This window comes from Calonectris borealis, chromosome 30, assembly GCF_964195595.1.
Source record: "Calonectris borealis chromosome 30, bCalBor7.hap1.2, whole genome shotgun sequence".
Classification (NCBI taxonomy): domain Eukaryota; kingdom Metazoa; phylum Chordata; class Aves; order Procellariiformes; family Procellariidae; genus Calonectris; species Calonectris borealis.
The window spans coordinates 1,648,605-1,671,701 of record NC_134341.1 but is presented as its reverse complement, the minus strand read 5'-3'; the positions used below and the strand labels follow the sequence as shown (position 1 = coordinate 1,671,701).

The 23,097-nt window shown below is 69.8% G+C and overlaps 2 protein-coding genes across 2 annotated transcripts; one reads left to right on the top strand and one right to left on the bottom strand.

Annotated features, from left to right (window-relative positions):
• The first annotated feature begins 103 nt into the window (after positions 1 to 103).
• On the top strand, positions 104 to 15,149 carry PDE1B (phosphodiesterase 1B). The gene is made up of 16 exons (XM_075133936.1): positions 104 to 172; positions 641 to 776; positions 7,620 to 7,733; positions 8,324 to 8,509; positions 9,593 to 9,659; positions 10,106 to 10,222; positions 10,329 to 10,469; positions 10,934 to 11,034; positions 11,763 to 11,888; positions 11,974 to 12,075; positions 12,153 to 12,273; positions 12,354 to 12,435; positions 12,537 to 12,663; positions 12,812 to 12,948; positions 13,163 to 13,276; positions 13,371 to 15,149. Exons 2-15 carry the CDS (start codon positions 646 to 648, stop codon positions 13,258 to 13,260), a joined length of 1,650 nt encoding a protein of 549 aa, XP_074990037.1. The 5' UTR covers positions 104 to 172; positions 641 to 645; the 3' UTR covers positions 13,261 to 13,276; positions 13,371 to 15,149.
• A 275-nt stretch (positions 15,150 to 15,424) lies between these two features.
• Positions 15,425 to 22,796, bottom strand: PPP1R1A (protein phosphatase 1 regulatory inhibitor subunit 1A). The gene is made up of 7 exons (XM_075133692.1): positions 22,656 to 22,796; positions 19,482 to 19,542; positions 18,494 to 18,531; positions 18,332 to 18,395; positions 17,883 to 18,050; positions 17,666 to 17,760; positions 15,425 to 16,071 (listed from the first exon to the last, which is right to left on the bottom strand). Exons 1-6 carry the CDS (start codon positions 22,734 to 22,736, stop codon positions 17,666 to 17,668), a joined length of 507 nt encoding a protein of 168 aa, XP_074989793.1. The 5' UTR covers positions 22,737 to 22,796; the 3' UTR covers positions 15,425 to 16,071.
• Positions 22,797 to 23,097: the final 301 nt, after the last annotated feature.

Sequence of the window (23,097 nt, the reverse complement as noted above, 5' to 3'; positions counted from 1 at the left end):
AGGCAGAGCCAGCAGCAGCGGGAGGACCGGGGCACGGCGGCACCGGCGGTACAGGCAGCACCGGGGCACGGCAGTACCGGCAGCACCGGCAGCACCAGGGCACAGCGGCACCGGCGGTACAGGCAGCACCGGAGCGCGGCAGTACCGGCGCTTCCCGGCCGAGCATCCCCGGGTAGGAGAGCGCAGTATCCCCGGTCCCCCGCACCGCACGCCGGTGCTCCGCATCCTCGGTGCTCCCCCCATCCCCCGTGCTCCCCATCCCCGGTTCTCCTCTCCCGGTGCTTCCTCCATCCCCGGTGCCCCCCATCCCCGGTGCTCGCCTCATTCCCGGTGCTCCTCTCCCGGTCCTTACCCCATCCCCGGTGCTCCCCATCCCCGGTTCTCCTCTCCCAGTGCCCCTCCATCCCCGGTGCTTCCCCCATCCCCGGTCCCCCCCCTCCCGGTGCTCCCACCCCCGGGGCCCGGGATGCCATCTTAGCTCCGCCGCCCGGGCCGGTGCTGCCTGCGCAGCCGCCGGGTACCGGGCGGGGAGGGAGGCCGCTACCGGGGCTGCGGGGTGGTACCGGCGGCTGCTCCTCGGCGCGGCCCGCCGGGCCCCGGGTCCGGCCGCGGGGCTGAGGGCGCGTCCCCGCCGCCGCAGGGGCCATGGAGCCGCCGCGGAGCCTCCCGGGGCTGGAGCCCGACCGCGAGGTGCTGGACCCGGCCGGCGGCTGCCCGTCCCCGCTGGAGATCAAGTCCGTCCCCAGCAAGAAGATCTGGGTCAAGCTCCGGGCGCTGTGAGTGACACCCCCCCCCAAACCGGGACCCCCCAAAATCAGGACCCCCGAGCCCACCTGAGCGTCACACCCCACCGAACCCCCTGACACCCCCCTTTGGGCACCCCCCTCATCCTCTTCTAAGACCCCCCCGGTGCCCCCCACCCTGCGTCCCCCCACTCCGGCAGGACCCCCTGGGACCTTCAGCTGCCCCCGGGGTCCCTCCCGGAGCCTTTGCCCCTGGGGACCCCCCAGGTGTCCCCCACCCCAGCCGTGCGCTGCCCCCCACACTTCCATTGCAGGACCCCCCAGTCACCTTCAGGACCCCCCTGCACCCATTGCACCCCGTCGGGGTGGGGAGCACCAGGACCCCCTTGGGCTGGAGGCACCCATAAGCTTGGGGTGGGTCTGATGGGGCAGCTCTGGGGGTGCTGGGTGGGGGCCCCCCAGCACAGCCCCCAACACCCCTCACCCCGCGTGGCACCGCAGGGTGGGCAGAGGGCTGGGGTGCCCCCAACTCTGGGGGGGCAGAGCAGGTGCCAGGGTGCTGGCTGGCCCCGGGGAGGGGGTGACACCCTCTGACACCCCAGGCTGCCACCCCGCGCCTCCCCTCCTCGCCAGGGGGCTCCCGGTGGCCCTGGAGCTGCCACCCCCCCTCACCCGTGTGCAGTGGTGCTCACGCGTGGGCTCATGTGCACGCGTGCCCCTTCGCGAACCTGCGGCACGTGCGCTCGTGTGGGTCCTTCTGCGGCGGGCGCAGGCGTGGGTGTGCGAGGGGCGTGCGCGGCCGCGTGTGCACACGTGTGCGGGGCCGACCTGCACGTGGCGGCCCGCGAAGGCGCGCGCGTGCACGGGTGCGCGCCGGCCGGGGTGTGCACAGCGCCGGTGTGTGTGGGGGGACACGGGGACAAGGACGGGAGCCGGGTGCCCGTGTTGCACGCTCGCCGGCGAGCGTGTTTCACATGAGCCCGAGGCCGGGCCAGGACTCAGCCGGGGCGTGAAACGTGGGTGCCAGAGCTCTCGGAGTGAGTGTGCAAGCCTGAGCGTGCACCCGGCTGCGCAGGGTGCTGTGGTGGGAGCGTGCACACGCGTGTGCGGAGGTGCGTGCGAGCGCACCTTGGGTGCGTGCAGGAGTGAGCGTGGGTGGGAGCAGGGGTGCCTGCGCGTGTGCGCACACACGGGAGCACGCGTGTGCACACACGGGACCGAGTGAGTGTGCACGGGACCGTGTGTGCACACCCGCGTGCCGGAGCGCACCCGCGCAGGTGTGCGAGCGCGTGGGCTGCGCCGCGTTCCCGCTCCCCCCCCGCCCCCGTCCGCTTCCCCCTCCCCGAAATCGCTGGCGGCCGCCCCCGCTGCGGGGGCTTGTGGGGGGCTGGGGAGTCCCTGCCTGCGCCCCCCCGGGTCCCCCCTCTCCCTGCCAGCACTGGGGTGCAGGATCCCGGCCCCCCGAGCATTGGGGACCAGTGGCAGGTCCCCAGGTGGGATCAGCTGGGATGGGGGATGCCAGGGAGGGAGCTGGAGCGGTCGGGGCACCCATGGGTGCACGTAGGGCTGTGGCATCAGTGCTGGGGGGGTCCCCAGCGCTGGCTGCACCCCGAGGCCAACCCTGAACCCCTCCCTGGGTATGGGGTGGCCCTGGGGACACTGTTGCCACCCCGGGGGGCTGCGTGGTGCCAGCGGCTCTGCAGGCACCCTTGTCACCGTGGCAGGCCTGGGACACTGCAGGGGGTGGCACAGGGGGGGCTGACAGCAGTGCGGGGCCGTGGGTGGTGACAGGCAGCCTGAGGGGACCGTGGGCACGGGTGGCACCCGCCTGGCAGTGTGACGCAGCCCGACCCCTGCTCCCGCTGCCGGTCGGTGGCCGTCCCTTGTCCCCGGGCTCTGCTCGGGGGTCCCAGCTCCATCCACGATGGACGAGTGACACGGGGGTCCCCAGGGGTGGGTGTTCCTGAGGATGGGTGTCCCCAGGGATGGGTGGGCGGGTGCAGGAAGGTGACGGCCGCCTTCCCCAAGGTCACATTCCCTCGCAGCTCGGGAGCTTCGCGCTGGCTTTGAACGTGACGTCTGGCCGGCCCCCGGCCCCCCCGGTCCCCCTCCCTCGCTCGCTGGCAGCCGTCACCGTCACCTTGGCCGGGGGACATCGTGGCCCCCACACGTGTGCCGGCACACGGGGGTCTCCAGCGCCTGGCCCGTGCGCACACGCGTGTGCACGCTCCCACCACAGGCCGGGGCGACGCTAACGAGGCCTGGGAGGTCGTTAGGTGCTGGGAGGGTGGGGGGGGAGCACAGGGGCCGTGGGACCTGGGGTGGGACCCAGGGGGGGACCCTGTGGGGGACCTGGGGACGCTTTCGGGGCGCGAGCCCGGCTGCAGCGCGGGTCCCCTGGCGCGGGGCGGCGGCCGGTAATTAAAACAAATTGCAATCAGCAGCCGGCAGGAAATCCCACGGGAGCCGGGGCGGATGCCGGCCCTTGCCAGCCCTCCTCGCCCTCCCCGCTGCCAGCGCCCCGTGTCCCCCACTGTGGGGACCTGGTGGCTTCATCCCCCGCTGGAGTGGTGGGAGGTCCCCCTGTCCCCCCCCAGTGACCAGGAGCCCTGTCCCCACACAGTCCCACGGCCCCGCTGGCCCCGGCGTTCCCAGCGCTGGTGCTGGTCCCTCCTGGGCTGGCCGGGGCCATGGCACTGTCCCCTCCTGGGGACTGTCACCTGGGTCGGGGACGAGCGCTGGCATCTCCTGGGTCACTGCTGGTCGCGTCCTTCCTGCGAGGTTTTGAGCCACCGGTGGCTGTCCCCAGCGCTGGGGGACAGGGGACATGGTGTCTCCTCTCGGCCGGTGACCTGCGGGTTTTGGAGCTGGTCCCCGAGGAGCCAGCGTGGTGGGGACCCCGTGGCCCCGGCTGGGACCGTCCCTGTGACCCCTGTCCCCACTGTGCCTCAGCCCCCCCACCTCCTCATGCCGTGCCTCGGTTTCCCCAAGGGACAGAGGTGGTGGGGACAGGGTGGCTGGGGGCTGGCTGACAGGGACAGGCACGGCCACGTGTCACCCGCGCAGCCTTGCATGAGCGTGCACGGGTCCGTGGGGTCTCGCCCACCCCTGCACACCCGCCTGGCGGGTCCCTCGCACCCGCTGCCAGCTCTCGTTAGCGCTAACGAGGTGCAGGGCTGCTGGGAGCTCCCCTGGGGTTTTCACTCAGGGCTGTGACCAGGGTGACGTTCCTGCCGCGGGGACACGGGGTGACAGTGCCGGGGACGTGGGGGTCGGCTCGGGGCCAGCCGTGGGAGCGGCACGGGGCGGTGGGTGGCCTCTGCCCTGGGTCCACGTGTCCCCATCCCATGGGACTGGCACCGCGTGCTGTCCCCCTCCCCACGGCCGGGTTTCAGGGTCCCCCCGAGGTGTCCCCCGAGCCACGGGCCGGGCTGGCAGCAGGGACAGGTGCCACCAGCCTTGGGGACCGTGTGCCCAGGTGGTGGGGACCCAGTGGGTGCTGGGTGGGCAGTGATGGGGACCAGTGGGTACTGATGGGGACCCCCTGGGTGCTGTGTGGCAGCAATGGGGACTAGTGGGTACTGATGGGGACTTGTTGGGTGCTGGTGGCAGTGATGGGGACCAGTAGGTACCAATAGGGACCCCCTGTGTGCTGGTGGCAGTGATAGGAAACTGGTGGGTGCTGGTGGCAGTGATGGGGACCAGTGGATAGTGATGGGGACTTGTTGGGTGCTGGTGGGGACCCACTGGGTGCCATGCGGACACTAATGGGGACCAGTGGGGACCTGCTGGGTGCCAGGTGGGCAGTGTTGGGGACCAGCGGGTACCAATGGGGACCTGCTGGGTGCTGGTGGCAATGATAGGAACCTGGTGGGTGCTGGTGGCAGTGTTGGGGACCAGTGGGTACCGATGGGGACCTGGTGGGTGCCAGTGGCAGTGACAGCGAGGCCTCCCGGAGGGGACAGGGTGGCCGGAGGGCCGAGCCAGACCAGGACAGGGACCAGGGTCCCACCAGGGGCCAGCAGCTGCCCTGTGTGTCCCCCCCCGTCCCTCACCCCAGCCCTGGGGGGCCGTGCCAGCCCATGCCAGCCCGTGCCAGCCGGCGTGCGAGCAAGGCGGCTGCAGCGGGAGACATGGCTGCGGGGGCGGCGCTTCCCCGGGCGGCCAGATGGGATTCCCCCTCCCCTCCCCGCCGCCGCCTCCGCGCCCCCCGCCACGACAGACACACGGACACACAGACAGATGGCCGGGGGCCGGCCGGCTGCGGGCACACGCGTGTTCAGGCGTGTGTCAGACGGGGAGGGCTTGCCCGGGGTGGGAGCTGGGGAGAGAGCGTACCTCCGTGCACACGTGTGTGCTGCGGGCACGCGTGTGCGTTGGTGGGAAGGTGTGCACGTGTGTGCGAGTGTGCACGCGTGTGCGTGTGCACTGTGGGTGGGTATTTGCAGGTGTGGGCACACATGGTGCGTGTGTAGCTGTGCCAAGTGCGCATGTGTGTGGTTGTGTGCACCATGTGTGTGCTTGTGGGCACCGTATGTGTGCATGTGTGGTGCACGTGTGTGTGCGCGTGGTTGGGCAAGCGTGTGTGTGCGCGCGTGTATGTGCAGGTGTGCATGCCTGCGTGCACACACCTGGCACGTGCATTCGGGCATGTGTGTGCGCGCACATGCATGTGCACGCTTGCTGCGTGCACAGATCTGGGTGCTCTCCCTGCCAGGGCTTGTCCCCACGCCGTCCCCCGACGGGACGCTGCCGTGTCCCCGTGTCCCCCCTGTCCCGTGCAGGTGTCGCAAGCCAGAGGGGGGAGGGTGGCCATGCTGGGCTCCTGTCCCCACGTCCCCATGCTGCTGGGGCACCCATGGGTGCTGCTACAACCCCCTGCCATGGGAGAACCCGCCTGTGGGGTCCCATCCTGCGGTGAGTCCCTGGGGACCCCCAGCCCCTCAGCACCCAGCACAGGGGGGGAGGCTTCTGGGGGGGAAAACTGAGGCACGGCAGTGCAGGGTGGGGCTGAGCACCCTGACCCCGCTGTGGGTCCCCAGGGTGCAGAGCCACCCTGACCCCAGGCTGTGTCCCCCCCTCCTGGGTTTGTCCCTGTCCCCAGGGACGTCCCAGCTGACCGCTCGGCCTGGCGGGGACTTTGTCCCCAGGGTCACCCGGGGCCCTGTGCAGGGCGGGGAGCACCGGCGCTCCCGGGAGGGTGACGCAGTGGGGACAGCCACCCTCCGGGCTGGGGACACGGTGACCTCCGGGCTCGGGATGCTGAGGGGAGCCCTGCGGCATTTTGGGGCACCCCCTGCTCTCAGCCCTGCTCGGTTCCCACGGGGGGGTGCCCCCTTCCCAGTGCTGGGTGCTGAGCGCCAGATGCTGGGTGCAGGATGGGCTCTAGGTGTTGGGCACTGGGTGCAGGGTGCACTCTGGGTGCAGGATGGGCTCTAGGTGCTGGGCACTGGGTGCAGGGTGCACTCTGGGTGCAGGATGAGCTCTAGGTGCGGGGTGCTGGGTCCCGGGTGCAGGATGGGCTCTAGGTGCTGGGCACTGGGTGCAGGGTGCACTCTGGGTGCAGGATGAGCTCTAGGTGCTGGGCACTGGGTGCAGGGTGCACTCTGGGTGCAGGATGAGCTCTAGGTGCAGGGTGCTGGGTCCTGGGTGCAGGATGGGCTCTAGGTGCTGGGCACTGGGTGCAGGGTGCACTCTGGGTGCAGGATGGGCTCTAGGTGCTGGGCACTGGGTGCAGGGTGCACTCTGGGTGCAGGATGAGCTCTAGGTGCAGGGTGCTGGGTCCCGGGTGCAGGATGGGCTCTAGGTGCTGGGCACTGGGTGCAGGGTGCACTCTGGGTGCAGGATGGGCTCTAGGTGCTGGGCACTGGGTGCAGGGTGCACTCTGGGTGCAGGATGAGCTCTAGGTGCGGGGTGCTGGGTCCCGGGTGCAGGATGGGCTCTAGGTGCTGGGCACTGGGTGCAGGGTGCACTCTGGGTGCAGGATGGGCTCTAGGTGCTGGGCACTGGGTGCAGGGTGCACTCTGGGTGCAGGATGGGCTCTAGGTGCTGGGCACTGGGTGCAGGGTGCACTCTGGGTGCAGGATGAGCTCTAGGTGCTGGGCACTGGGTGCAGGGTGCACTCTGGGTGCAGGATGGGCTCTAGGTGCTGGGCACTGGGTGCAGGGTGCACTCTGGGTGCAGGATGAGCTCTGGGTGCAGGGTGCTGGGTCCCGGGTGCAGGATGGGCTCTAGGTGCTGGGCACTGGGTGCAGGGTGCACTCTGGGTGCAGGATGGGCTCTAGGTGCTGGGCACTGGGTGCAGGGTGCACTCTGGGTGCAGGATGGGCTCTAGGTGCTGGGCACTGGGTGCAGGGTGCACTCTGGGTGCAGGATGGGCTCTAGGTGCTGGGCACTGGGTGCAGGGTGCACTCTGGGTGCAGGATGAGCTCTAGGTGCTGGGCACTGGGTGCAGGGTGCACTCTGGGTGCAGGATGGGCTCTAGGTGCTGGGCACTGGGTGCAGGGTGCAGGATGGGTGCAGGATGAGCTCTAGGTGCGGGGTGCAGGGTGCTGGGTCCCGGGTGCAGGATGTGCTCTGCACCCAGGGTGCTGGGTGCTGTGGGGTCAGCTCTGCTCGCTGGCTGCTGGGTGCCCCCCACACCCCCCCCCAATGCCGTCACCGCGCTCCCACCTCGACCCTCCCCTCGCTGCCACCACTGCCCCGGGTGTCCCCTGGGCGGGTGCCCGCCGCCCCGCCCCGCCACCTCTAGGTGCTGCCCACGCGTGTCGGGGCGTGTCGGTGGGCACACCCACCCGCAGGGCAGCCGGGGCCCCCCGCCGCTGTCCCCCCCGTCCCCGGGGGGGGGCCGGTCACCCGCTGCCCGGCTGCCCGCAGGCTGCGGTACCTGGTGAAGCAGCTGGAGACGGGCGAGGTGAACGTGGAGGAGCTGAAGAGGAACCTGGAGTACGCCGCCTCGCTGCTGGAGGCCGTCTACATCGACGAGACGAGGTGCGGGGGCGGCGGGGGGACGTAGAGCCATGGAATCGTTAAGGTTGGAAAAGACCTCTAGGATCATCCAGTCCAACCATCACCCCCCATGCCCACTACACCACGTCCCCAAGCGCCTCATCTCCACGTCTTTTAGATACCTCCAGGGATGGGGACCCCACCACCTCCCTGGGCAGCCTGGTCCAAGGCCTGACCACTCTTTCCGTAAAGAAATTTCTCCTCATGTCCCATCTAAACCTCCCCTGGCGCAACTTGAGGCCATTTCCTCTCGTCCCATCGCTGTCACTTGGGAGAGGAGACCGACCCCCCCCTCGCCCCAACCTCCCTTCAGGGAGCTGTAGAGCGATGAGGTCTCCCCTCACCTCCTCTTCTCCAGGCTGAACACCCCCAGGTCCCTCAGCCGCTCCCCATCAGACTTGTGCTCCAGGCCCTTCCCCAGCTCCGTTGCCCTCCTCTGGACATGCTCCAGCCCCTCCATGTCCTTCTTGTGGTGAGGGGCCCAGAACTGAACCCAGAATTCGAGGTGGGGCCTCACCAGTGCCCAGTACAGGGGGGATGGCGCCCACCTTCTCCCCGTTCCCCTCCCACAGGCAGATGCTGGACACGGAGGACGAGCTGCGGGAGATGGGCTCGGACGCGGCGGTGCCCTCGGAGGTGCGGGACTGGTTGGCGGCCACCTTCACCCAACAGGCACGGGCCAAGGGGCGACGGGCAGAGGAGAAACCCAAATTTCGCAGTATCGTTCACGCCGTCCAGGCTGGCATCTTCGTGGAGAGGTGGGTGCTGGGTGGCACCCCTCGGGTGGATGGGGGGGCTATGGGATGGAGGTGGGGAGCACGGTCCCACTCGTGGGTTGGGGCTGTGCCTGGCACCCAGGTGGGTTCCCAGCACCCAGGTGGATTCCCAGCACTCAGGGACTGTCCCCTGCACCCAGGTGGGTCCCCAAGCATCAAGGTGGGTCCCCAGCACCCAGGGACTGTCCCCTGCACCAAGGTGGGTCCTCAAGCATCAGGGTGGGTCCCCAGCACCCAGGGACTGTCCCCTGCACCAAGGTGGGTCCCCAAGCATCAAGGTGGGTCCCCAGCACCCAGGGACTGTCCCCTGCACCAAGGTGGGTCCTCAAGCATCAGGGTGGGTCCCCAGCACCCAGGGACTGTCCCCTGCACCAAGGTGGGTCCCCAAACACTCAGGTGGGTCCCCAGCACCCAGGGACTGTCCCCTGCACCAGGTAGGTGTGTCCCCAAACACTCAGGTGGGTCCCCAAACATCAAGATGGGTCCCTGAGAACCCAGGGACTGTCCCCTGCACCAAGGTGGGTCCCCAAGCACTCAGATGGGTCCCCAAGCATCAAGGTGGATCCGCAGCACCCTGGGACTATCCCCTGCACCAAGGTGGGTCCCCAAGCACTCAGGTGGGTCCCCAAACATCAAGATGGGTCCCTGAGAACCCAGGGACTGTCCCCTGCACCAAGGTGGGTCCCCAAGCACTCAGGTGGGTCCCCAAACATCAAGGTGGGTCCCTGAGAACCCAGGGGCTGTCCCCCAGCATCCAGGTGTGTTCCCAAGCACCCAGGTCTGTCCCCCAGCACCCAGGTCTGTCCCCAGCACCCAGCTGAGTCCCTGAGCACCCAGGTCTGTCTCTTGCCCCCAGGGTTTGTCCCCTGGCACCCAAGGTCTGTCCCTGAGCACTCAGGTTGGTCCCTGAGCACCCAAGTGGGTCTCTAAGCACCCAAGTCTGTCCCCCAGCACTCAGGTCTGTCCCCCAGCAGCCAGGCGGGTCCCTTAGCACCCAGGCTGTCCCCCAGCGCCCAGCTCTGTCCCCAGCACCCACATCAGCCCTGAATCCCCCCACCCTTGCAGGATGTTTCGCCGGACGTACACGGCCGTGGGGCCCAGCTACTCCACCTCTGTCCTGAACTGCCTGAAGGTACCGTGGGGTGCGGGGGGCACCCCAACCCCCCCCCCCCCAGGGACGCTGCCCCAGCCTGCACCCTGCCCCCACTGCTGGCTCCATGGGATTCTGCCTGGGGGGAGATGGCACCCAGTGCTGCTGGGCACGGATGGGCATCGCCTGGCATTGCTGGGCATGGCTGGGTATTACGGGGCATGGCTGGGTATTACTGGCCATTGCTGGGCTTCAGTGGCCATTGCTGGGCATCATTGGGCATTGTCCGGCATGGCACGGCTTCACTGGGCATGGCTGGGCACCCCTGGGCATGGCTCAGCATCCTTGGGCACCCCTGGGCATGCTGTGGCTTCACTGGGCATCCCTGGGCATTGCTGGGGGTCGCCTGGCACCGCTGGGCATGGCTGGGTGTCACCGGGCATTGGGCTTGCCCCGGTGCTGGGGTGATGCCCCCCGTCTCCCCGCAGAGCCTCGACCTGTGGTGCTTCGACGTCTTCGCGCTGAACCGGGTGACGGACGATCACTCCCTGAGGACCATCGTCTTCGAGCTCTTCACCCGACACAACCTCAACAGCCGCTTCAAGGTACACCCGTGCCCACCCGTGGGTGCCCCCGGGGCTGGGTGCCTGGCACATGCCGGTGCCTTTGCATGCGCGAGTGCATCCGTGAGCGCGTGTGCCCGTGCCGCAGATCCCCGCCGTCTTCCTGACGACGCTGCTGGACGCGCTGGAGGCCGGCTACGGGAAGTACCGGAACCCCTACCACAACCAGGTCCACGCCGCCGACGTCACCCAGACCGTCCATTGCTTCTTGCTCCGCACAGGCATGCTGGTACGGGGGCGTGGGGGGGTCCCACGGGGGGCCGGGCTCTGTCTGGGCCCTGGGCGGGTGCTGGGTGCTGGTTTGGGTGGTCCAGGCGATGCTTGTTGCCACGGAGACGACGCCACCTAGCGACTGCGCTGTCGCCATGGAAACGTCGCCAAGATGATGGGGGGACGGGGTGACCCCCGGCTTGGGGGGGACGGGTGGGCACACGTGGGGTGACACCTGGCACGTGTGTGCGCCCTGTCGTCCCCACACGGCTGTCACGGTTGTCACGCGCACATGCACACACTCGTGGCGTGTCACACGTGCCGTGACAGGCGGGCGTGGCCGTGCACACGTGTAGTCACACGCAGTCGTGCAAAAACACACATACAGAGGAGCCCACACCCATTTGGCCCCGTACCGCTCGCGGGGTGGCACTGGACCACCCGGTGCTGGTGCCCGTCCCCCTGATGCCTGCGTCCCCCCAGCACTACCTGACGGAGATCGAGGTCCTGGCCATCATCTTCGCTGCCGCCATCCACGACTACGAGCACACGGGCACCACCAACAGCTTCCACATCCAGACCAAGTGAGGGCGGGTGGCACGGCGCGGGTGGCATGGCACGGTGCAGGTGGCATGGCACGGTGCAGGTGGCATGGCACGGCATGGGTGGCATGGCATGGTGCAGGTGGCATAGCATGATGTAGGTGACATGGCATGGCACGGGTGGCATAGCATGGTGTAGGTGGCATGGCATGGGTGACAGTGCAGGTGGCATGGCATGGCATGACATGGGTGGCATGGCACAGTGTGGGCAGAGCAGGCAGGACAGGGGACCTGTTATGGGGACACACGGGGCACTGTGGGGCATGGAAAGGACTGAGTGGCACCCTGGGGGTCACCGTACGGCTGGGATACAGATGTGGTGGCACCCTGGGGACACCCAGGGCCACTGATATGGCTGGGATACAGATGTCCTGGCACCCCGGGGACACCCAGGGCCACCGATATGGCTGGGATACAGATGTCCTGGCACCCTGGGGACACCCAGGGCCACCGATATGGCTGGGATACAGATGTCCTGGCACCCTGGGGACACCCAGGGCCACCGATATGGCTGGGATACAGATGTCCTGGCACCCCGGGGACACCCAGGGCCACCGATATGGCTGGGATACAGATGTCCTGGCACCCTGGGGACACCCAGGGCCACTGATATGGCTGGGACACAGATGTCCTCGCACCCTGGGGACATCTCTCTTCCCGGGGGGGGGCTCAGCCTCCGCCCCGTGCCCCACTGTCCCCTCCGTCCCCAGGTCGGACTGTGCCATCCTCTACAACGACCGCTCGGTGCTGGAGAACCACCACATCAGCGCCGTCTTCCGCATGATGCAGGACGACGAGATGAACATCTTCGTCAACCTCACCAAGGACGAGTTTGCGTAAGGTCCCCGTCCCCATCCCCGGGGGTGTCCCCAGCCGGGACGCGGGGCCCTGACGGCGTTTCCCCCCCTCCCCGGGGCGCAGGGAGCTGCGGGCTCTGGTGATCGAGATGGTCCTGGCCACCGACATGTCCTGCCACTTCCAGCAGGTGAAGTCCATGAAGACGTCCCTGCAGCAGCTGGAGCGGTGAGTACGGGGACCCGGTGGCGGGGAGGGGGACGTGGTTTTGGGGACAAGCCTCAGCGCCAGGGTCCCCTCCCCAGGATCGATAAGTCCAAGGTGCTGTCGCTGCTGCTGCACGCGGCCGACATCAGCCACCCCACCAAGCAGTGGTCGGTGCACAGCCGCTGGACCAAAGCCCTGATGGAGGAGTTCTTCAGGCAGGTAGGGTGCCCGCGTCCCCAGGGACGGGTGGTGGGACATGGGGACCACCCCTTGGGGACACATCTCCCTTGCCTTGCCAGGGGGACAAGGAGGCTGAGCTGGGGTTGCCCTTCTCGCCCCTCTGCGACCGCACCTCCACGCTGGTGGCCCAGTCCCAGATCGGTGAGTGGTGGTGGGTCCCCGTCCCCACCCCGTCCCCAGCCACCGGCCCCGCCGTGGGCAGGGGGTGTCCCCATCGACGCCGTGTCCCTTCTCCACCGTAGGCTTCATCGACTTCATCGTGGAGCCCACCTTCTCGGTGCTGACCGATGTGGCTGAGAAGATGGTGCTGCCCCTCGCCGAGGACGGCACCAAAGCCAAGGGCAAGCCGGTGGCCAGCCAGCAGGCCAGGTCGGCCACGCCATCCTGCCTCAGTTTCCCCTTCTCCACGGGGAGGTGGTGGGGCTCAGCCTGGGGGTGGGGGGCACCCACTTATTTTGGGACCCGGGAGGTGGCAGTGGTGGCCCTGCCCTGTTCCCAGCTGTCCCCGTCCCCGCAGCTCGCAGTGGCGGCAGCCGTCCCTGGACGAGCACCTGGAGCTGGGGGACATCAAAGCCGACCTGGCCGGCTTCCGCTCCAGCTGGGCCAAGTACATCCAGGAGAACAAGCAGAAGTGGAAGGAGCGGGCGGCCAGCGGTAGGTGACAGCCACCACGGCCACCACAGCCACCGGGGAGGGCATGGGGACCATCACGGGGATGTGCGGGGCCAGGCCTGTGCCGAGCCCCCCTGGGCGGGGAGGTGGCCCAAGCACAGGGTGGGTGGCCCCCAGGGGGGAGGACGAGTTGGGGGGGGGGTCTCAGCCCCCGGGGGTGGCTGTGCGACCCCCCCAGCCCCGCGTCCCGCCGCAGGCATCACCAACCAGGCGTCCATCGAGGAGCTGTCGCCCTGCGAGGAGCAGCCGCCCGCGGTCCCCAGCCGGCACAGGCAGAACGGGGACGTGGAATAGCACCGGGAGGAGCGAGGTGGGTGCGGGGGAGCCCAGGGGGGGCAAACCGGGGCGGGGGGATCAGTGGCATCGCCGTGACTGTCCCCCCTGCCCGCCCCCACTGACGGCAGGTCCTCGTCCGGCCGAGTGACACCGTCTCGCCCAAAGTCTCTGACGCCATCAAGTTCAGCACCATTTGCAGGGAAGGAGCCGCCCGGGACCGCACAGGATTCGTGCCAACCTCCGCGCCGGGAGCATCCCCGGGGCCGGCACCGCCGGCAGCCCCCCAGGCCCGCCAGCTCCGGCTGCCTGTGCCAAACCGGCCACCGAGCCGTGTGGCCTCGGGCCACGGGTGACGGTGACACCGACCCTCTCACTGCCACGCGGGGCTGCCCAGCCCCCCCCCCCGGCCCCTGCGCTGGGTTTTGTCCTTATGGCTTTTTAAAAAAGCTTCTTGTCACCCCGCTGGGTGCTTGCAGGGGGGGCTGGGGGTGATGACGGTGGCACTGGGGACAGCAGGGGACCGAGGGATGGAGGAGGTGTCGGGTACGCTGTCACCCCAAGGACCACCGTGGTCCCCTCTGTTCCTGCTGGGTCTGTCCAGCCACACCGTGAGGGGTGGCCCCAAATGGGCCCTATCCTGCCCTGTCCCGGGATATGTGTCTCTGTGTCACCCCGGGCTGGGGGTGACATGTCCCTGTGGTGCCTGTCCCCAGGTCCGCTGGCCCCAAGGACCCCCCTTGGGGTCCTGCCCCACGCGGCGTGGGCGAGGCTGGGAGATGTGGGGGGCAGCGAGGTGGTGATGGGGCAGCGCGTGCGGGGCCGGAGCAGCGGTGGGAGCTGGGGCGGGAGGGCAGGATTGGGCCCTGAGGTGGCAGCGCCAGCCCCTGGCTCCAGTAGCCCCTGGTGCCGGCATCGCCCAGCTCCCGGGTGCCTCCAGCACCTCCCGGCTCCGCTGTGCTTCCAGCATCGCTGGCGCCGGCCTGACTCCAGCATCCCAGCGCCAGCATGCCCCCGGTATCCCCCCTGCTTCCTCTGCCCCGGCACGCCTCCGGCACCCCGGCTCCGGCGTGCCTTGAGCGTCCTCCGCATCCCGGCTCCGGTGTGCCTTGGGCATCCTCTGCATCCCGGCTCCGGCGTGCCTTGAGCGTCCCCCGCACCCCGGCTCCGGCGTGCCTTGAGCGTCCCCCGCACCCCGGCTCCGGCGTGCCTTGAGCGTCCTCTGCATCCCGGCTCCGGTGTGCCTTGGGCATCCTCCGCATCCCGGCTCCGGCGTGCCTTGAGCGTCCTCCGCATCCCGGCTCCGGCGTGCCTTGAGCATCCTCCGCATCCCGGCTCCGGCGTGCCTTGAGCGTCCTCCGCATCCCGGCTCCGGCGTGCCTTGAGCGTCCTCCGGCATCCCTGGATCTGGTGTGCCTTGAGCGTCCCCCGCACCCCGGCTCCGGCGTGCCTTGAGTGTCCTCTGCACCCCGGCTCCGGCGTGCCTTGAGCGTCCTCCGCATCCCGGCTCCGGCGTGCCTTGAGCGTCCTCCGCATCCCGGCTCCGGCGTGCCTTGAGCGTCCCCCGCACCCCGGCTCCGGCGTGCCTTGAGCGTCCTCTGCACCCCGGCTCCGGCGTGCCTTGAGCATCCTCCGCATCCCGGCTCCGGCGTGCCTTGAGCGTCCTCTGCACCCCGGCTCCGGCGTGCCTCCCGTCTCTTCCAGCTCCGGCGTCCTCCCGCTCCGGCATCCCGGCTCCGGCCCCTGCCCCGCCGTGTCCGTGGCGCGGCCCCTCGGTGTTTGTACTTTTCTACCCCGCGGTCCCGCGTCGTGTCCCCCCCGTCACTGCTGGCAGAGCTCCACCCGCGCCCCCCCCCCACGCATGTGAAACGAAGTGCCGCCGCTAACGAGCAATTAATAAACCCTATGCCACCACCAGCCCGGTTCCCGCACCCTCGTCCCAGGCACTGGGGACCCGGCTTGACCCCAGTGGGGGGGTGGCGGGGGGCCAGGACACCTGGGTCCTTCCCGGGGGGGACAGTGCCGTGGCCTGGGGCCGGCTGGGAGGGGGACAGAGGGGGTGGCACAGCTGGATCGGACCCCGGGGGGGGCTGAGGCCCGGAGGTGGGTGCTGCCCCCAGCACCCAAAGGGGGTCCCAGCCCCTCCGTCCCCCCCGCCCGGCGCAAAGCAAGGACGAGGCGCGGGGAGAAGGGATCCCTTTAATACTGGCTGAGGCGGGGGGGGGTCCCCGCGCCCCCCCAGGTGCGTGCACGCGTGCTCTGTGTGTACACGCGTGGGCGTGCATGCCAATCACATGTGCAAAGTGCGCGGGCGTGCCCCCCCCCCCCGTGTCCGTGTGTGCACACGTGTGTGCGTGCGGGGGGGGGTGTGTGTGCAAACGCCCGGCTCTCCCCCCCACGCATGTGCACCCCCCCCACGCGTGTGCAAGCATGCACACCTACCAGCGTGTGCACGCGCACACGCGTGTGCTGGGCGGGGGGCAGCTCCCCGTGTCCCTGGGAGCAGTGGGGGTGCGTGTCCCCCAGCCCGGGGGGGGGTGGTGGTGGTGACAGGGGGGTGACCCTGGGGACACCCCAGGGCTGGCAGTGAGGAGGGGGTGGCACGAGGGGCGCTGCTTGGTGTCCCCAGCGTCACCCGCCCTGGGGACCCGGGGGGGGGGTGAGGGGGCGGGGCGGGCAGCCCGGCTCGCCGTCGTCCCCAGGGCCCCCCAGTACAAAACCAACCCCCCCGGAGCGGCCCTGGAAATCTTAGAAAACATCGGATAAAAAAAAAAGCTCCCGCGGCGTCCGGCGCCTCCGGCCCCGCCCCGGCCTGGCCCCCGCCGCTGGCACCTGGGGACAGCGGGGACACGCTGGGGGACGGGGACCCCCCCGTCCCTGCCCCTGCCCCAGCCACGCCAGAGCCACGGCCCCGGTGTCACCCTCGCCCCGTGCCACTGGCCCCTTCCCTGGCATGGTGCCCAGTACCCCCCAGTGCCCCAGTACACTGTCCCAGTACGTCCCCAGTCTCCCCCGTACCCCCCCGTGCCCAAGTACAGTGTCCATGTACCCCCCCAGTGTCCCAGTACCCACCCAGTGCCCCACTACAGTGTTCCAGTACCCCCCAGTGCCTCTGTACAGTGTCCCAGTACCCACCCAGTGCCCCCATACCCTCCCCAGTGCCCCAGTATAGTGTCCCAGTATGCACCCAGTACCCCAGTACAGAGTCCCAGTACACCCCAGTGCCTCACTACAGTGTCCCAGTACTCCCCCCTACCCCCCAGTGCTCCTGTACCCCCCCAGTGCCCCAGTACAGTGTCCCAGTACGCACCCACTGCCCCAGTACAAAGTGGCAGTACACCCCAGTGTCCCAGTACCCACCCCGTGCCCAAGTACAGTGTCCGTGTACCAGCCCAGTGTCCCAGTACCCACCCAGTACCCCACTACAGTGTCCCAGTACCCACCCAGTGCCCCAGTACCCCTCTGTGCCCCAGTACAGTGTCCCAGTACCCCACCAGTGCCCCAGTACCCTCCAGGTGTCCCAGTACAGTGTTCCAGTGCCCAAGTATAGTGTCCCACTATCCCCCCAGTGCTTCAGTACTTCCCCAGTGCCCCAGTACAGTGTCCCAGTACGCCCCTGGTGCCCCGTACCCCCTCAGTGCCCAAGTACAGTGTCCCAGTAACCCCCCAGTGCCGCAGTGCAGTGTCCCAGTACCCACCCAGTGCCCCAGTATCCCCCCAGTGCCCCAGTACCTCCACAGTTCCCTAATACAGTGTCCCAGTACCCCCCAGTGCCCCAGTACAGTGTCCCAGTATCCCCCCAGTGCCCCAGTACCCCCCCAGTGCCGCAGTACAGTGTCCCAGTACCCCCCCAAGTGTCCCAGTACAGTGTCCCAGTGCCCAAGTATCATGTCCCACTATCCCCACAGTGCTTCCGTACTTCCCCAGTGCCCCAGTACAGTGTCCCAGCACACCCTAGTGCCCCAGTACAGTGCCCCAGTATGCCCCCAGTTCCCCCCCTACCCCCCCAGTGCCCCAGTGCAGTGTCCCAGTGCCCCCCCAGTGCCCCACTATAGTGCCCCAGTACCTCCCCAGTGCCCCACTACAGTGTCCCAGTACCCCCCCAGTCCCCAGTACAGTGTCCCAGTACCCTCCAGTGCCCCACTACAGTGCCCCAGTACCCCCCCGGTGCCCCAATACAGTGTCCCAGTACCCCCCAGTGCCCCAGTACCTCCCCAGAGCCCCAGTACAGTGCCCCAGTACCCCCCAGTACCCCAGTACAGTGTCCCAGTATCCCCCCAGTGCCCCAGTACCCCCCCAGTGCCCCAGTACAGTGCCCCAGTACCCCCCCATGCCCCAATACAGTGTCCCAGTACCCCCCAGTGCCCCAGTACAGTGTCCCAGTACCCCCCAGTGTCCCAGTACCCCCCAGTGCCCCAGTACACACCTACTGGCTGCTGGCAGCCCCCTTGCCGGCGCCTTCCTTGGGTGCTCTATGGGTGCCCTCCTCGGCCAGGCTGTGCCGCCCGTCCCCGTGGGTCCCTGCGGGCGCCGTGGGGCAGGGGGTGAGCCCAGCGCCCCCCCCGCGGCCCCCCCCAACCGCCCCAGCCCCCCCCAACCCCCCGGCTGCGGGGGGGGAGTTCAGGGGAGGGGGGGGTACTCACGCTCGCCGGGCCCGGGGCCACCCTCGTGCGTGGCCAGCGGGCAAGTGCCCCCGGGGCTGTGGCTGTGCTCGGTGTCACCGCGGTGGCAGTGGCCGGCGGTGGCCGCCTCCTCCTCCTCCTCGCCCTGCGCCTGCTTGCAGAGGTGATGCTCCACCATCATCTGCAGCTCTGCCGGGCAGGGAGCGGCGCTGGGGGGGGCAGCGGTGACCGTCCCCCACGCTCCCGGTGACATCGGGGAGATGCAGCTTGGTGACCTCCTGTCCCCTCTGGTGGCATTTGCCATGCCTGGACCCCGGGTGCCCAAGGGCACCGTCACGCTCCCGTCCCGGGCTGGGCACAGCCGAGCAGGACCAAGGTGGTGGGGTCCCACCCGCCCGGCCCCTGCGGGGCTGTCCCCCCCTGTCCCCCCCTGTCCCCCCCGTCCCCCCCTGTCCCCCCCCCCCAAATACCTTTCATGGTTGGGGTGGTGCGGGAAACCTTCTTCCTCTGCCTGGGTGACATGGCCAGACCCGACTGCGAGGGAAGGGGAGGGACGTGAGGGGGGGGGCACCCTGGGGGTACCCCGAGGGGCTGGGGGCCCCCCATCGCCCCCCCATGGCGGCAGCACCTACCTTCAGCAGGGGGTTGGGCAGCCGGTCCTCGTCGATCTCTTGGGGGACAGCGGGGGGGGGACAGAAGGAGCCGGAGGTCAGGGGTGGGCGCAGGGTGCTGGGCTCCATCCTGCACCCCCGATGGGAATCCAGCCCCACTGGGTCCGTCTGTCACCCATGGGTGCTCAGCGTGGCTGTGGGTGCCGTCGGGACAGTCCCGCTCCCCCCAGCATCACCATCGCCCCCCGCGTTGCCATGGGAACCAGCATCCCGTCCCCTGCCGTGGGTGGGGGAGGCAGGGGAGGGTGGCCGGCGGTGGCTCAGCCCCGTCCCCATGCTGGGGACAGCCCCCGGGCCGCATCCTGAACCCCCCTCCCCGGGGTGATGCTCAGCCCCACGGAGCTGGTTTATTCACAGCCGGAGCCGCTGCCCCGAGTGGGTGCAGGGTCTGGAGGTGGCACTTGGGGACAGAGTCTCCCAGCCACTGGGGTGTCCCCAAACAGGGGACAGATGAAACCACCCCGCTGGGGGGGGGGCAGGGCAGCCGTGACGCAGCCACCAGCCGGGTCAGATCCCGTCCCCAAAGGCCACATGCCGGGTTGGGCCGGTGACCGAGGAGCTCTTAAATGTCACAGTTGGTGTCCCCTGCTCCCCGTGCCAGCAGGGGTGGCCCTGTGCCGGTGTCCCTGGTGTCCCTGGCACGGTGTCACGGGCAGCTGCTTCCCCTGGAGATGGATGGGCTGAGCGAGACCCGGGGCCGGATCCTGGAAACGCAGCCCTGGAGGGGGGAGGGCAGGGGCTGAGCCGGGCTGGGGGGGACACGGGGACAGTCCCAGGGTGGGGGACACGGAGCACGGGGTGCTGCTGTGCCAGGTTGCAGGATGAATCCCGCTGCAACCAGTGTGCTGTGGTCCTGAGCGTCATGTAGGAGGGTCCCTGAGCACCCCGAGGGGGGGCCCTGGGTGGGCTGGAGCCCAGGGTGACAGGGGTGACACGCGTGAGGACCCACCTGGGGACGACTGGTCGCTGCTCAGGACCAGGTTGGCAGGAGTCGGTCGGCGCCTCCGAATCTGGGGGGGACAGGAGAGAGTCAGGACCCGCAGCTGCACCCCGAACCCCACCGCGCCCACCCGGACCCCCGCCAACACCGAGACCCCCCCGATGTCCTTGTCCCCAGGGCGGTGGTGGCCCCATGGGGACAGAGGACGCCGGCCAAGGCCCCGAGCCCAGCGGCTCCCGTGGCCGGACACACATGGCTTTTAAATCAACATCTCCTGGCCAGCCCTAACGACAGCCGGGAGCTAATTATACCCCGGGAAGCGCTTGGGGACATCGGTGTGGTGACACCGCCGGGGCCCTGCCCTTCCTCCGAGGGCACAGTGTCCTCGCCCAAGGTCACCTGGAGCATCCCGGGCTGCTCCAGCCCCCCGTCCCCCCCCCCCCGGGGTGCCATCAGGGGGATTTTGTGGCCTTGTTGGAGGATTCGGTGGCCGTGGCGTGGCCGGGTCTGGTGGCAGCGGTGGCAGTGGTGACAGCGGTGACCCCGCGCCCCGCGGGCGCTCCCTTGCCCCCTTTCCCCGCTGACCCACTAACTGAGTTGCTCCGAAAAACCAATTTCCCAGCGAGGATTCCCTAATGAGGCGGGATGCCTAATGAGATGCTGATGAGATGCTAATGAGGCGGGCGAGTGGCTGGGCGGGTGGCGGAAGCCCCCTCCCCACCTCCCCACGCCCCAGCCCACCCCCCCGGCCCCCCGGCGCATCTTCTCCGTGTCGGCCCCGTTGCCATAGAAACCCGCGATCTGGATTTTAAACGGAGATTAGAGGGAGCCGGGAATCGCTGGGAATCTCTGGGAATCGCTGGGAATCGCCCTCTCCCTGCCAGGGACTCACTGACGAGCCCCCCGCTCCGGGGTCGGGGTCCAACCGCCCCCCCCCAACACCCAGCGATGGGGCTGGGATGGGCCGGGGGACACGGGTGTCACCCACTCAAGGTCACCCAGGCGGAGCTGAGCACCCCGAGCTGTGCTCCCCACTCCGGACCGGGCAGGGTGTCCGGGCGGCTCCCGCCCCGAGGAGGGATGCTCGGGTCCTCCCTCCCTCCACCCCTCCGCCACCCCCAGCTCGCCCGGGCGCCGCGCCCCCCCCCCGCCGCCGCTATTTTTAGATCCATCTCCACCATCGATTAAGAAGCGCCACGGCCGGGAGCGGCAGGAGCCCGGCCCCAGCAGCCTGCGGCGGGCGCAGCATCGCTGGGGGGGTGCTCCCTCCAGGCCCGGGGGGGTGGTCCGGGGGGGAGCCGGGATGGGCACGGGACTGGGGACCAGAACGGGACTGGGGACCAGAACGGGATCGGGGACCAGAACGGGACTGGGGACCAGAACGGGATGGGTACAGCTCATCTCTCAGCATGACGGAGCAAATGCCCCCGACTGTCCCCCCCCAGCCTTGGGGACACGCTCTGCTCAAGGTGGACTTGGGGACCTGGGCAGAGATGCAGGACAAAGCCCTGGGCCAGGCCTGGCACCCATGGGTGGCATCCAGGAGGGCCGGGGCAGGTGGATGCTCTTGGCAGAGATGGGGGTCAAGGAGCTGCGGGACTTGTGAGGACACCGGCGACCTAAGAAGGTCCATGGGGACAAGGTCCCTTTGGAGGGTGGGGCTGGACGGGCTTGGGGACAACCCTGCAGGACATGGGGACACCGTGCCGCAGGCTGGCAAGGGGCTGACGCGGCCGAGCCCTCCGTCAGCGTGAGCCCCCGACGAGGGGAACCCCCACCAGGTCTTTCACTGCAGGGACACCCCAAAAACGAGGAGATGTAAACCCAGGGAGGGGACATCAGCATTGTCACCCACTGCCACCGCACGGGGCTGGCTGTTGGGGCCCTGCCGCACCGCCGACTGCTGCCGAATCAGGGCTTCCAACTCCTCTGGGTGGGGAAACTGAGGCAGGGATGGGCAGGCGACTCCCCAGGGCAGGGTTGTGCCCGAGCCCCCCGCAGCCCGGCTGTGACGTGACGTGGGACACGGGCACCCCTGCTCCTCGCTGCAGCCGAGGTGGGTGCCGGGGGGTCCCACACCCACTGCCCGGCAGCCCCCCGCTGGCTCTCGCCCTCGCTCCTGGGGGGGCCGCGCTGCAAATGAGCCGTGCGGCAGCCCCAGATGGTGCGTGGCCGTATTTAGCGACAGCGAGATGCTCACCGGGGAGGCCGCCCGCGCTCGCCTCCGCGCCGCTGGCACGCAGGGGCTCCTCGGCCGCGAGCCACCCAGCTGCCGGGGACCCCCAGCTTGGGGTGGGGGATGGCTGGGACCCCCGCCTGGAGCCCCCTCCACCCCTCATCAGCGTCCTCAAGCCCCCGCAGAGCTTCCCACGCCTGGTGATGATGGGGACCGCGGCGTGGCCCTCCCAAGACCCCTCTGCAGCCCCTGGGGCTGGGGGGCTCGGCGGGAGGGGGGCGAGGTGAGCAGGGAGAGGGGTCAGGGTGGCGGGGGGGGTCCCTGGCTGCTTGTGGGCAGCCCTGCCATGTCCCCCGGCCGGGCCATCCCGTCCCCACTGCTATTCTGGGATCCCCTCCAGCGGGAGCAGGGATTGAGCAAGGGCTGGAGGGCCCTGGGGGCCCCGGGGGGGCCCGTTACCCTACACCCACCCCGGGATGGCCTCGGTGGCGTCGTGCTGAGCCAGCACATGGCCTTGGCACCGCCACCCCCGTCCCCACCGCCACCCTGGTCCCCACCGCCACCCCACTGCCCACGGCCACCCCGTCCTGCCCACGGGGCACCCACGGAGGTGCTTGGGGGGCTGCGGTGCAGCAGGGGCTGCTCTCCAGGGCGGCGGGGGGTGGCACTGGGGGTGTCCCCGCGGTGTCCCCAATACCGGGGGGCTGCGCCCACCTGGCAGCGCCCGGGCGCGTCCTCCCACGCCGCACCCGTCCCCGTGTCACCCACCGCCGCGCGCCCCGTCCCCCCCACACCCAGGGGTGCTGTCACCGCCCCGACACCGCGGTGGCCCCCCTCGCCCCGGGCCGTGCCCCGCTGCCGGTGCCCTTCCCGTGCCCGCAGCCTCCCGCACCGCCTGGTGCCCCCCCCCAGCTCCCCGGCAGGACCACCCGGCTCCCCCCGCGCGGTGCAGCCCCGGTGTCCCCCCGGTGTCCCCCCCCCCCCACGGTGCCCGGTCCCCCCCCCACCTGCTCGGCCGCCTCCGGGTCGAGGTGCGGCTCCAGCAGCGGCACCGTGAACTGGATCTTGCGGGGGCTGTTGGGCTCCATGGCGGGCGGCGGCTCCGGCGGCTCCCGGCGGCTCCCGGCGGCTCCCGGCCCTGCCCGGGCCGCCCCGCCCCGGCCACGCCCCTGCCCCGCCCCTGCCCCGCCCCGCCCCGGTTCCCGGTCGGGGTCCCCGCCCGCGGCGCGCACGGACGGACGGTGGGACCCGGCGGGACAGACGCAGGGACACAGGGATGGACAGTGGGACCGTGCACCAGGACACTGGGATGGACACATGGACACAGGGACAGATGCATGGGCACAAGGACGGACACTCGGACAGACCCTGGACACAGGGACAGACACGCGGACACAAGGATGGACACACGGATGGGCCCTGGGACACTGGGACAGACACGTGGACACA

Excerpts from the sequence above, each read along its gene's own strand:
- PDE1B (XM_075133936.1), top strand. The coding sequence starts at position 646 with ATGGAGCCGCCGCGGAGCCTCCCGGGGCTGGAGCCCGACCGCGAGGTG. Across the intron at positions 11,889-11,973 it reads CTCACCAAGGACGAGTTTGC|GGAGCTGCGGGCTCTGGTGA; the intron begins GTAAGGTCCCCG and ends CCCGGGGCGCAG. Across the intron at positions 12,949-13,162 it reads GAAGGAGCGGGCGGCCAGCG|GCATCACCAACCAGGCGTCC; the intron begins GTAGGTGACAGC and ends GTCCCGCCGCAG.
- PPP1R1A (XM_075133692.1), bottom strand. The coding sequence starts at position 22,736 with ATGGAGCCCAACAGCCCCCGCAAGATCCAGTTCACGGTGCCGCTGCTG. Across the intron at positions 18,532-19,481 it reads CAGCGACCAGTCGTCCCCAG|AGATCGACGAGGACCGGCTG; the intron begins GTGGGTCCTCAC and ends CTGTCCCCCAAG. Across the intron at positions 18,396-18,493 it reads TGCCCAACCCCCTGCTGAAG|TCGGGTCTGGCCATGTCACC; the intron begins GTAGGTGCTGCC and ends CTTCCCTCGCAG.